The sequence below is a fragment of the Homarus americanus genome, unplaced genomic scaffold (assembly GCF_018991925.1).
Source record: "Homarus americanus isolate GMGI-L3 unplaced genomic scaffold, GMGI_Hamer_2.0 scaffold45562, whole genome shotgun sequence".
Lineage (NCBI taxonomy): Eukaryota > Metazoa > Arthropoda > Malacostraca > Decapoda > Nephropidae > Homarus > Homarus americanus.
The window spans coordinates 12657384-12671801 of record NW_024744839.1 but is presented as its reverse complement, the minus strand read 5'-3'; the positions used below and the strand labels follow the sequence as shown (position 1 = coordinate 12671801).

At 45.3% G+C, this 14418-nt stretch overlaps 1 protein-coding gene across 1 annotated transcript in view; it reads right to left on the bottom strand.

The window, feature by feature from the left end:
* The window catches only part of LOC121878172 (B1-hordein-like), a 54407-nt gene extending 40231 nt beyond the window's left edge, over positions 1-14176 (bottom strand). Inside the window, exon 1 of the mRNA XM_042384209.1 lies at positions 14048-14176. Within this exon, the coding sequence (XP_042240143.1) occupies positions 14048-14054 (7 nt within the window). The 5' untranslated portion in view covers positions 14055-14176. The remainder of the gene's footprint in view (positions 1-14047) is intronic.
* Between the last annotated feature and the right edge of the window lie 242 nt (positions 14177-14418).

The window sequence follows — 14418 nt, the reverse complement described above, 5'->3', positions numbered from 1 at the left end:
GCTTTGTAAAGTGCTGTGCTGTGAAGTGAAGTGTTCTGTGAAGTGCTGTGTTGTGTATTTTAATCAGAATTGTCTGTGCAAACTGCAGTCAGATGACTGAGGGAGCTGCCCAGCAGTACATCCCCTCCTGCTCATGGTCATTGAGTGACTGAGCAGCGAGCAGTAAGACAACTTCAGTTCAGTTGTGACTTGCGCCGAACTGCCTCTACGTCTGGCAGCGTGCCAAGCCTCCCGGCAACGAGCCATACACCCACACGCACTTACAGGCCCACCATATATTATATTCTTGTGTATTACTTTAAACTTCTGTAACTCTGTGCATAGATTACATGGGGTTGACCCGGTCTCTTGCACAGATAGAGTACAGAAGCTGTCAGCATGTCTCACAGGGATCAAAATGATACCCTGGACGATAGGGTTATGAGTTTAAGTTTGGGAAATCTCTCCCCACCCACACTCAGGCCCCACGCTCCCCACAGTGACAACGCCCAATCACCCACAGAATCTCCTCGTTCGTCGCGAGCAAGCTCTCCTGCGGTGCCTGCGTCCAAGGATCTCCTTCAACTGATTAAGTGAATGGAAACTTCTCGACGCCAGGACGATGTTGCAAGGAGAGAAGAGGAAGAAATTCAGTACAGAGAGTCTGAAAGACGACGCCACGAAGATGAACGAAGGCGCAGAGAACTAGAAGATATACGTAGAAGTGAGGATGACCTGAGAAGAAGAGACGATCAAGCCAGATTTGAAGCCTTGATTTCCCTGTTAGCCTCCCCACAACGATCTACTGTACAAGATTCTTCTACTACTACTAATGCTGATACGACTAGAGGTACTAGTACCTCATCTCCCAGAGTCGGTCGGTTCAACAAGTCCTCAAAAGGCTGCAGCACAAACGCCTCCCTCTCTGAAGTCTGACGCTTCTTATCAGATATTTCGGGAATGGCGTCGACGTTGGCAAGACTATGCAACAATGGTTGGTTGACCTGTCAAGTTTACTACAGCTTAAACAGATGATACAGCTTCGTATGTGCCTGTCCTTGGAGACACAACGTACTCTCGAGCACACACTTCAAGTGCCTCCTACGACAACTCTGACTGTAGAGGCCGTGCTTGACAAGTTACAGGAACATGTTAAGGGACAGCGCAACGAAGCACTTAGAAGAAGAGAACTCCTCCAATGTAAGCAGCTTGATGGAGAATCTTTTGATGCATTTTTTTTAAGACTGAAAAGATGTTCAGAGGAAGTTGATGTTTGTCCTGGAAATTCTCAAGTTTGTGAGAGACACAACTCAAGACAATCATTTTAACGGGTATTCGAGATGAAGAGCTAGTTCAGCGTCTCATTTCACTTGACCCCACTTCCTCCCTTCGAGATGTTGTTACAAAATGTCGAGCGTACAAGGCCGCCAGGTGTGCGACTTCAGCTTTACGTTCACAACCTGACCAGGTGAGGGCGGTGTCTTCCTACAGAAAGGGTAAGAAGCAGCAAGGTAACCTTACCCCTCACCCTCCAGCTACACATTCAGCAGTAGCTTTGTGTAACAGCTGCACGAGGCAGCATGATGCCTCCCAGTGCCCAACTGCTCAAAGGTGTGCAGAAGTTGCGACCGTCAGGGTCACTGGGCTTACACAGTCAAGTGTCCTGCTAGCAAAGTTCAGTGCAGACTTTGTGGTCGTGTGGGCCATCATGACAAATGTTGTCGTAAGAAGACACAGAAAGGACACCACCAAGGATCCAAGAAGTCATCCTCAGGTAGTGCTGGCACGCCCCCTCCTCCTGGCAAGGATCAAGACGCTGTGCCCAGTAGTTCTTGCCGTCGTGTACATTGTTCCACAGACACGACGCCCCAGCACATCAGTGTCGTCATTTCTCACGGTAACTTGTCATCCAGTCTTCAGATGTTACCTGATACCGGTGCTGACGTTTCAGTAATTGGTCCACAACACTTAGCAAGTTTGGGAATACCCCCGAGTAACCTACAGCCCCCTCCTCAGACAACGAAACTGACAGCTGATGGTTACAAGATGGCTCCAGGTTTGGGATCTTTCTGGGCTACTCTTACCTTTGGTAAGCAGTCTTGCTCAGCCCGGATTGATGTTCATGATGGGATCCCGACTCCGCTTTTATCATATGGCCATTGTCAAGAGTTGGACATTATTTCTAAGGAATTCCCCAAACCTATTTTAAAGGTCATCCATGTCAACAGGTTGAAGGAACTCCCTATCTCTACTAACACGTCCCCTTCTGATGCAAGAGCTTACCTTCTCAAGGAGTTTGCTGACGTGTTGGTTATGAAAAAATCTTTAGGATCCACACCACTCAAGCCGATGGTGGGTCCACCTATGAAGATTCATCTTAAGGATGATGCCACACCTTTTGCCATCCACACCCCTCGTTTGATTCCTCACGCCTACAAGGAGCTAGTTAGACAAGAGCTTGTCTCCATGGTTGCTCAGGAAATCATCAAGCCGGCCGGAGACGAACCTTCACCTTGGTGCCACCCTCTCGTCCCCGTCGCCAAACCTCGTGGTGGAGTACGGATCACCACCGATCTATCAAAACTTAACCAGCAAGTTTCCCGTCCAGCCCACCCTTCACCCACACCCTTTGCAGCTGTTCGAAATGTGGACCCGAAGGCGAAGTTTTTTACAACGATGGACGCCTTATGTGGTTATTGGCAGATCGAGTTGGCCGAAGAAGACCAGCATTTGACTACATTCATCACACCATATGGAAGGTATCAGTTTTGCAGAGGCCCCATGGGATTTGCCGCTACGGGCGATGCAGTCTGTCAACGTGGTGACGCGACCCTTCAAGGAGTCACGAATTGTGTCAAGGTGGTTGATGATAATTTACTCCTTGACGAAGACTACTGTGCCCACCTCTCCCGAATATATGAAGTTTTCACCAGATGTCGAAAGTACGGGATTACCCTCAACGCTGACAAGTTTGTAGTCGCCGCACCATCAGTGAACTTCTGTGGGTACACTCTCTCAGCATCAGGTATCGCAGCTGACCCGAAGAAATTAAGTGGAATCAGGAATTTTCCAACCCCCTGCCAACCTGACAGACCTCCGTTCTTTTTTGGGTCTGGTCAATTAGCTGGCTGAATTTTCACCTGAGATCTCCGCCGCAGCCCAGCCGTTACGCCCCCTGCTGAGCCCCAGGAGGACATTCCTGTGGACCCAAGATCATCAAGAGGCCTTCCAGCGAGTCAAGCAGGCCTCTTAAGTCCACCTGTCCTTGCCTGTTACGACCCAGCCCTACCCACCGTCCTCCAGACTGACGCCTCCAGACTCTACGGCGTTGGTTACGCCCTTCTGCAGGACCATGGCGGTGGACAACTCCGCTTAATTCAGTGTGGATCCCGGTTCCTGACTGACGCCGAGACCCGATATGCCACGATTGAGCTGGAGATGTTGGCTGTTGTCTGGGCGATGGCGAAGTGCCGCTTCTACCTGATAGGACTTCAGCACTTCACTCTCTTCACGGATCGTCGCCTTCTTGTACCTATTATCAATCACTTCTCTTTGGATGCAGTAGAGAATCCTCGCCTTCAACGTTTGAAAGACAAGCTCTCGCCTTATCTCTTCATGGCTGCGTGGCGTGCGGGTAAGCTGCTGTGCATCCCGGATGCTCTGTCCTGCGCCCCTGTCAGTCACCCCACCCCAGAGGACGAGATGTTGTGTTCTACAGCTGCTGCATCCCTCAAGTCAGTAGTCTCATTGAAGGCCGTCTTCACATCAGAAGAGTCTACAGCACCGGATGCAGACAAGACCCTTGAAGATCTCCGCACCGCAGCCCGGGCCAACCCTTCCTACATCCGGCTCGTCGACTGTGTGTCCCAGGGATTTCCATCTAACCGATACGACCTTCATGAATCGCTACTCCTGTACTGGAAGATACGCGAGGACCTCTATTGTGACGGAGACCTCGTCTTGTATGGTCCACGAGTAGTCATTCCTGCTGCCCTACGCCGCCGTACCTTGACCCGCCTTCACGACAGCCATCGAGGAGTGGAGGCCACCAAGCGACGGGCGAAGCAGACTGTATTTTGGCCCGGAATCGACGCGGACATTGCAAGTACCGTCCGTGCCTGTGAGCCGTGCCAGATTCTGCAACCCAGCCAGCAACAGGAACCTTTAATGTGCGACGATAACCCTTCAAGACCCTTCGAGTCTGTGTCGGCCGACTTCTTTGCAGTGGCAGGGAAGTCCTTCCTCGTCATTGCCGACCGATTGTCTGGATGGCCTGTTGTCGTCCCCTGTGGTAGTGATACAACGGCTACTGCTACCATCCGGAATTTCAGACATTACTTCAGAGAAGTTGGTGTTCCCCTCCGTCTCAGGACTGATGGAGGACCCCAGTTCACCAGCTACGATTTCCGGAACTTCATGGACCGTTGGGGAGTCCGTCATGTCGTGACCTCGCCCCACTACCCCCAGGCGAATGGACACGCTGAAGCCGCAGTCAAGACTGTTAAACACCTGATCCTTAAGGTGTCACCCTCAGGAAATATCGACTGCGAGGGCTTCGATCGACGTTTGTTAGAGTTACGCAACACCCTGAACTTCACCGGACGCTCCCCAGCCCAGGTTCTATATGGACATCATCTCAGGTCTTGTGTTCCTGCCCACCCGAAGTCTTTTTCTCAAGAATGGCAAGCCAAGACTGAAGAATGTGACCGCCGTGCAGCAGAACGAGCCGCAAATGTCGCTGCTCGGTACGACTGTCATGCCCGCCCCCTTCCTGGTTGAGTATCGGCCAGCCGGTCAGGATTCAAGATCGGGTATCTCACCGCTGGGACAAGGTTGGGGTTGTTATGGGTATTGGCCGGTCCAGGGACTACCAAGTGCGTCTTCCTAGTGGTAGAGTATGGTGGAGGAACCGTCGTTTCCTCCAACCTGTGGAGCTGCCTAGTGTTGACCCTTCCCCAGTAGAGTCCCCTAATGTTGATGTCTTTACAGTAAATCCATCTCCACCTTGTGTTTCTGCCCCGGTACTCCGCAGGTCCGAGCGACTCAGAAACAAAAGGTCCGCTCAAGATGAAACTATGAGCGTATAGGGAAGAGGGAGGTGTATAATATGGACACGAAGTAGTACCTTAAGCTGTGTATTCTTATATTATTCTATTAATTATGCATAGTAAAGTATTACAGAACATGTATTAATCCTATGTAATGTTTCCATTTATTATGCACCATGTTATGTATATGTATTATCATATTTACATATTATGTATTCAGCTTGTGAATGCTGGCATCTGTGCATGCCAGCGCGGACTGATACAGGGAGTTGAGATCGCTAGTCCTTATGGCGTGGAAGCCATTGTTTATTTGTTCCTCTGTATTTGTCTCCCGTACGAGAATAAAAACCTATTTTCAAGACAAGTGTTTGCGTATACCCTCAGTAGTGTAGAACATTTTGGGGGTATCAAAGACAGACATAGAACCATAATGAGATGTATTAAGTGAAACATGTATATGGAACAAGTAACAAGGTCACTAGATTACAAGATGTTGTAACCGCTTACAAGATGTTGTAAGGTTAGGATATAAGTGCCTCTGGCAGGATATCCCTCAAGCAGATGTAAAAAAAACAAAATGTAAAGTGTATGACCAGACATATGGCCACACACTTGAATACTACGCCCTTGACTGTGTTGTGCCATTTTACAGACAATATGCTTAGGCACAATGTCTGTGAAATGTAGTAGGTAGTAGGCAGCTACCAAACAGGGAGGTACTACCGCCTGGGAAGATATTGGAAGCATAATGTATTGTCTAATGGTAGACCCTGCTGCCATATGGCATTACGAAAATTATGACCAAGTCCCAGGTTGCTGATCTATCTTTCTGCCTCATTTACACACATTTGCAGGGTCTCAATTGTCTCTCTTACTATTGACAGCACCACAAATATAACCGTACTCATTCTTGATCTGTTTTATTCATTCTATTTTTATTCTCCTTTGTCAGTTGATATTAATATCGAAGCGGGGCCTTCTTGGATGCGTCCCACTGGTCGGGTAGGTTGTGGACCCGAGGGCCAACCTGATCATCATCAAGTTACTGAGGCCTCAACTGACGCCACCGCAGTTGCTGGAGGATCGGCATCTTTCACATTTCATTTTTCCAACATTCGCGGCCTGAGATCCAATTTTCCTTTTGTGGAACACCATCTATTAACCTCTTCCCCCGACCTGCAACACACGTACACCTATAGCTCGACTCACGGATCTTGAATCTTCCCTTTATGATATCATCTGGTTCAAAATATCTCTACCAACTGTGATTATTTTTCTTTGTTTCCTATACTGTTCTCCAAACTCTACCAACTATTTCGAACTCTTTGACTATCTCACTTCTTACCATGAGTCATTGCTATCTACACACCCCAACACCGAGATCCTCTACCTAGAGATTTCATTGTACATCACAGAGAGTGGCTTGGCTCTGCAAGGGATGACCAAGGTGGAGCTGAGGCACTCTCCTTTTCCCTACTTATTGATTTGGAACAAATAATCAAATACAGTCAACCCTCGCTTTACGCGGTCCCACTTTACTCCCACTTTACACGTTTCCACGTTTACGCGGTACCCTGCCGAAACTGGAATGCTCACTTTCCGCGGTGTGTGTACCCTTTTACGCGGAGAGCAGCGCGAGCAGGGTGCGCACAAGGTCGCCCAGTCATCAAAACATTACCGAGTTCTTCACCCGCCACCCACCACAGCCGGCCCAAGTCAGTGATAGTGATAATTATAGTGAGGATATGGACTTATATGGACTTTGAGGGGTTTGACAAAGAGGCCCTGCAAGCCTCTGTGGTGGATAGTGATACAATTGATACAAGTGATACAGGTGAGGGCCAATAATCTGCCCTCTGCCTTGGAACCAACCCCCCATCCCCGTGCGCCCAGCCATCTTTTCTACTAATGTAAGTGTTAAAAAACCTAATATTAATGATATGTCTCTTAATTATTAATTGTGTGTGCATACCATCATAAAATTAAGAAGTTATTTTTACTACAACGTAGGTATTGTGTCTGAAAAAGTGGAGTTTGGGGGTCGGCCCGGTCTCTATTTCAATTAATCCCATATGTTATGTTGTTCAATTTACGCGTTTCTCACTTTACGCGGGCCGCCGTGGGTTGAATTAACCGCGTAAAGTGAGGGTTCACTATACCCTACATGCATTCCTGATCGACACGATCAACTTGCTAACATTCTTGATCTTTGTTTTACCTCTAACCCCACACAGTATTTATACTCATTTATACTCAATTTCTGCCCCCTTAGGGTCTTCTGATCACAACCTGGGTATGACCACCTCCCCCCACTCCCCTCTAAACGTCAACTATGGCACTATCGGAGGGCAAGCTGGCAATCCTTGCGAGAATTCTTCACCGACTTTCCTTGGGAGAATGTTGCTTTTCCACTCGGGACGCCTCGGTATGTGCTGACAGCATTGCTGGGGTTATACAGGGCGGTATGAGTGTATTTATCCCATCTTCTACCAAAACTTTCACATTACAATCATGGTTTGATTGCTCCTGCTCTCTTGCTTGCAGGGTGTGAGATAAGGCATATCGAGCTATGAAACTATCTCCTTCTCCTTTTACCCACACCTCTTTCATTACTTCTAGGAATCGTTGTAAGGCTATTGTTCGTAGGGCCAAGCGGAATTTTATAAAAAGAAAGACCACCGTCCTGACTAATTTTTCCTCTAGTAAATCTTTCTGGTCCTTAACCAAAAACATCTGTAACAATTTCAGCACTCCTTCTTTTCCTCCTCTCTTTCGACCTGATAACTCAATAGCCAACTCTCCCCCTGAGAAAGCCAATCCCTTTTGCACCTTATTCTCCTCTAATTCCACCTTAGACGATTCTCACTCTATCCCTCCTACCCCTGCACCGCCTACTGAACTCATGCACTTTCCTATAATCTCCACTCGCAGGGTTACTGGTGTGTTATCCAGGTTGGATGTGAGTAAGGCGCATGGACAAGACGGGATACCACCTCGTGTTCTGAGGGAGTGTTCTGAAGTTCTGGCCCCTGTGCTTGCTCGCCTCTTTCGCCTCTGCGTCAAAACCCAAACGTTTTCTTCTTCTTGGAAGCATGCCTTGGTTCAGCCCATCCCGAAGAAGAGCGACTATTCTAATCCCTCTAACCATCGCCCCATTGCCCTAACTTCATCCCTCTCTAAGATTTTCGAAACTATCTTTAACTCCTATTTTCTCCGTCACCTTGAACGCCTTTCTCTTTTGTCGGATCACCAGTATGGCTTTCGCCAGGCCAGATCTACTGGTGATCTGCTCTCCTATTGTACCCATCTTTGGTCATCCTCTCTTAGGGATTATGGGGAAACTTTCGTCGTGGCCCTCGACATCTCCAAAGCATTTGACAGGGTATGGCACAAGTCTTTACTATCAAAACTTCCATCTTTTGGTTTCTCTCCCCCACTTTGTTTTCTAATCTCTAGCTTCCTTGAGAACCGATCCATGGCAGTTGTTGTCAAGGGATCGATCTCTCGCTCCTTCTCTACCAATAGTGGTGTCCTACAGGGCTTTGTTATTTCACCTACTCTCATCCTTCTTTTTATCAATGATTTACTTCACACTACAACTAATTCTATTCATTCTTACGCTGATGATTCTACTCTTCACTCTTCTTCACATTTTCCCCTTCCTCCTATCTCTCAAACTAGATGTGTTTCTAGAGCTGATATCATTACTTCTATCAATGCGGGTCTGTGCAGCATCTCTGAATGGGGAGGTACAACTTGGTTAAGTTCAATAGTAATAAAACTCAATATTTACCAATTACACTTTATAAGTTAGACGATCTCCCACCAATTACATTTCAGGACGCTATCATCCTGCCAAACTCTGAAATAAATATGTTAGGCCTCACCATTTCCTCCAATATGTCCTGGAAATCACACATCCTTAATATAGCTAAAACTGCCTCCCGAAAGTTGGGAATGCTGTACAAATGCCGTAGCTACTTCACTCCTGAGCAGTTGCTCCAAGTATATAAGGGATTCATTCCTCCTAACTTGGAGTACTGCTCTCATATCTGGGGTGGCTCTTCTTCTGTCCAACTATTAGATAGGGTGGAATCAAAGGCATTTCGTCTTATTAACTCTCCTCCTTTAGTCGACAATCTCTCTTCCCTTTCTCTTCGCCGCAATTTTGCTTCACTCTCTCTCCTTTACTGGTACTTTAATGGGAAAGTTCGGTGGATTTGGCATCCTGTATGCCGCCGGCAAGGCCGTGGGCTCGTAACACACGTTTTGCCAGCGGTGCCCACCGTTTCTCTGTGGATGTCGGTCACACGAGAATACCCCGTTATAGTACCTCCTTCTTTCCTCACACAGCCAAACTGTGGAATGCTTTGCCTTCTTCTGTTTTTCCATACTTATATAATCTGTCTCGCTTTAAAAAGCTGGTTTTCCGGCATCTTCGTGGTGTTGATTAACACAGTATAACCTTCTTCTCGATTTTCAATTTCTTTCTGCTCTTTTTTTTTCGCCCCCCAGGCCCTGTTGTGGGTCGTTTGACCTGTGTCCGGGTGGGCTAATTCCCGTAAAAAAAAACCTCTAATGGTAAGACAGCCGACATTTTAAGATTGTATCCATTTTTTTCCACTCAGTAGCTATATCATTTTTCATATATAGACCCAAATACACAATGTGCTTGATTACGTCTCACGCAAGTGTGAATAACACTTGTCAACCACCAGCGAGACAAGACGTGCCCTGAAGGCGCTCCAAGTTTGAGCAGCTAGACCGAGTCTGTTTGGCCCTGCCCACCCCCCCCCCCCTCTTCCTATATTTCAACGCCCTACCAGTCTTACTACACCGGGATTTATTTAGCAAAACATTCAAGTGATCAGTGAACGATTGACTACCAAACATTGTTCCTATAGTGCAGTCCAAGGAAAGGCACAAACACACAGCAGTGTAATACTGAGTGTGGCTGGATCTGACCTAACCTGACCTGACCTCACGGCTTCACCTGACCTAACCTGAAGGATGGAGCACACCTGCATTGCCCCAAGCTACTGTCCTGGCCACGTGGACACACACCTGCCCAACCTCATCCAGCCCATACGAGCACGTACTGATTACATAAACATAAGAACATAAGAAAATAAGGAGTCTGCAATAGGCCGGTTGGCCTGTGCATGGCAGCTCCTGTCGAGAGTTACTACCACTCTCTATCATCCATGAATCTATCTAGCCTCCTTTTGAAACTTTCAAGAGTTCCCGCACTTACTACAAAGTTGCTAAGCTTGTTCCACTCGTCCACCACCCTATTTGTGAACCAGTTTCTTCCTATCTCCCTCCTAAACCTAAACTTATCCAACTTGAATCCGTTGCTCCGAGTCCTATCCTGCTCGGATATTATAAGAACTTTATCTATATCCCCCTTTATTGATTCCTTTCACCCACTTAAATACTTCTATCATATCTCCCCGCACTCTTCGTCTTTCTAGGGAATACAAGTTAAGTTTCTTTAACCTATCCTGATATGGAAGGTTTCTAAGTCCCGGAATCATCTTTGTCATTCTTCGCTGCACCGACTCTAGTGAATTTATATCCATTCTATAATAGGGGCACCAGAACTGAACCGCATAATCGAGGTGCGGCCTGACTAGCGCAAGATATAGTTGCAATAAAACCTCTGCACTCTTGTTACTTACACTTCTAGATACAAAACCCAATACTCTGTTTGCATTATTTCGAACATTAACGCACTGTTTTCTAGGCCGTAGGTCCGGGCTATAAGAACAGCCCAGTCCCAACCATTGCAAAAATTATCAACACCTAATTATTATATATCATATTTATATCACTTATGTTACCTGTATATCATTGTAAATCAAGAGACCCACTCCCCAATTATGTAATTGTATATTTTCAGCCTTCCTGCTGCCATGCTCTTTCAATAAACCGTTAATTATTATTATTATTATTATTATTATTATAAGTATGAGGCCCGACATATTGTCTCACACTGCTGTCCTCACGTAGTTGCGAATAAGTCAGACTCTATGTACAGAACTAAACAAAGAATTTAATTGAAATACTCTGTAATATTCAATGTCATAATAACCTGACCACTGGGGTTAGTTATAAAGACCCTTTGCGAACTCTACTCTGTAATCCTTCTGCGCTACCACTCACAGGGTGGATACGGGGTGCTCAATAAACTAGACGCTGTTCGTGTCAAAATCAAAATAAATTAAAATTGATCTTGCTCTCTTTTTGTCTCATTCCCTTTATGTGAAATTAGATAAGAATTGCTTTACCTACCCCTTATGTCAACCTGAGTGTCCTTGCTTCACAGCTTCTCTTTCTATTCGCCTCACCGTCAACCAATATTGTTTTTTTATCTCTTATTCCTTCATTAGTTCACGTCGCCCCATCACACCGTTTCCCCTCCCCCCTATCATAGCTTTTTGAGTTATTCATTTATCTCCTACTTCTTCATTCATCATTCCATTAGACCATCTGAGCTAACGGTTCTTCCTCATGAATCCATAACTGTTCATTGTGGATGTGTCACCGCTGTACGTGTTGTACTGCGCACATCATTGTCATCCTTTAATTCATATTACGCTACTTAACATTCAAATCCACCGCGCTTGTAGAATATCAGAAAACGGGAAACGTTGATAAAGGATAACTCACCTACTGAATGTTTATGAATTATTTGATGAATTGTACTCAGGTACGGGAATATAATATTAAGCGTATGTAATCATAGCATTAAGGAGAACTCAAGGTATCTATAAGATGGTTGGGAAAGTCCAATCGATACGGACTAGTGTACTATAAGGGCTAAGTGTAGATCGTGTTTGAAGGTCATTCTAATTATGTCTGTGAACTATTAGTGAACCTAACTACCGCAAGTATCAGATGAAAATATAAAAGAACATTAATTTGGAAAAAGGATAAATGTATCAGACCTATGTAAAGTGTTGGGAGTGATCCAGAAACTATACTTCAAAGGAGATATCTTGTATGCATTGGTGTGAACTTAATACACCTCGTTATCTCGTGTGACGTATACCCACGAACTATACATTGATCAGAAAATCTTATGACTGTGTTCAACGAATACAATGTGTGAGGGGAGGACCCCTAATTACAGTTTTGAGTGAAGTGGATATGCCCACGCCATTAAATTCGACGTTCGGCTTTTGTTCAAAGTCAGCGTCCTTTGTGCCCCGGGCCACAGTTTTGAGTCAACGTTATCGCCCAATTAAATTCCCAGAGAACAATCAAACCAGAGCCTTACTTTAGTGTGCAATTTAGGATTAAGATATATAATTATAAGGCATAAGGTCACAATTGATAGAAAAATGGAGATGTGAGAACCATAAGAATTCAAAGCGAAAATAAAACAAATAGAAACTGTAGGCCTAGTTCAGTGAGAGACGCAGGTCAGTGAACTCTATCGTGCTCTATTCAGCCCTAAAAGGACTTATCTAGCAGTTTTTACATCTTAAAACCTTGCCTGATGTTATAAAGTGAAGTCATAGTGTACTAGTGTGTGGTGATGAAAGCCCCTCAGGCATTTTACTCAGTGATGCCCGACTCCTCACCAAACAGGTACCACGTGTTCTGAGCGTCTTCTGCGCATCAGCCATGACCACACTGTGAGGGCCACACCATGTGAGGTGACTCTACACAGTTATGTTCCTCCACTGTGAACACGTGGATCCCCTGCATATCATCACCCAGGCATAGGAGCACATAATAGTATGAGAAGATTCGAGGTCGCCACTTGGAGCGACTTAGAGTACCAGGCGTGGAACCAGTACTGGTATGATTACCGGGGAAGTATCCCATCTGCTCCTCAAGAGTAGTGTGTGAACGAGGCAACTAGTATGTGTACCTAAGAATACCGATGAGTTTCATACTTGTAGGTGTGGAGTGTACCCGAGATGTGGTGCTATAATATAATATGTGGTGCTGTAATGTAACAGGTGGTGCTATATTCTAACAGTTGGAGCAGTCTGATGTGTTGGGCGATATGGTAAGAAGGAATGACCGAGGTAAGGAGGTCAATGATTGTTATGAAGAATGAGTATGTTAATGATACTCATTTGATGTAAGACGTGTATTAATGCGAAGTGTAAGGAAAATAATAGTTGTACTTCTGAGGAAGGCCAACACTTCTTTTATTTTGACAGGATGCAATATGTTTTATAAGGAATAAATTAGTTAAGACATGTTTGATGTTTCACCCTTCTTCCCACTATCGATTTGGTCATTGAAAAACCCAACACAATGCCTAGCTAACTCTGCCCGCTACCTAACGAGCTACATACTGTCAATGGGGAATCTGGTGGCAGCGACCTTAAAATTAAGAATAGAGTTAAGTTATCCCCTTAGAATTAGTGACCCCATAATCTAGCAGTATAGTGTGGTTCATCCACGTAGGAGTCAGAGAGGGTTTCTACAGTAATTACACGAGAACTGATCCGGTTGATCTCTTTTTAATTGTTGATGGCTAGTGCGTGTGCAGTACTCGTAGTCTATGCCTTTAAAGACCTTAGCTGTTGAAGCCCAGTAATACAACATCAATATTCACTGAATCTTAAGAAATTGTGCTACCTTCACTGCTGTCTTTGGCTGCAGTCAATCGTCTTCACCAAAAGTAATACGGATCACTTGAAGATAAATCCCAGCTTATTTCACATGAAGATAAACCACACTGTCGTTAGCCTAACCTAACATAACCTAACGTAAAGTAACGAAACCTAACCTAACCCTTAGGCAATGTTAGGGTGGTTAATTTTCAGGTGAAATAAGCTGGGGTTAATCTCCAGGTGATCTAATAAAGGTGAAATTCTCCCTCTTATTGAAGCTCTCACAGCCCCTCTTTCAAACCTAGTCTTCATAATTCTTATACAGTATTCACCATTTGTCCTGCTCATTTACTTTCATAATCTTTCCATAATAGGATTCAACATCTGCATCGTCTCGCTCAATAAAAGTTCACTCGATATACAAAAATGTTCATGTTTTACCTGACATACTGAGAGCGTCGATCGTAATGTAGCGAAAACTAGCGAGGCGAAGAGTGAGGGATGGTGATGTGTGCAAGTCTGGCGAATACTAGGGACTGGCGATGCTTGTAGTTGAGGAGGAGGCGGATATCAGCTGATTAACATGAAGGGCAATAATAACGCCCCCTCCCTAGCGCCCTCACCTGATATTACATCATGTGTCACTCATTACCAAACACCAGGAACCTTCATTAAAAAAAAAAAATAATAATAATAATCATAATTAGGAACAACAATAACTTAGAATAAGAAATAATTCCACAAAATTTTCTTAATCGAATTTCTATAGTATGGGAGTGAAGTCGAGAGCAAGTTGACATATATGTAACAAA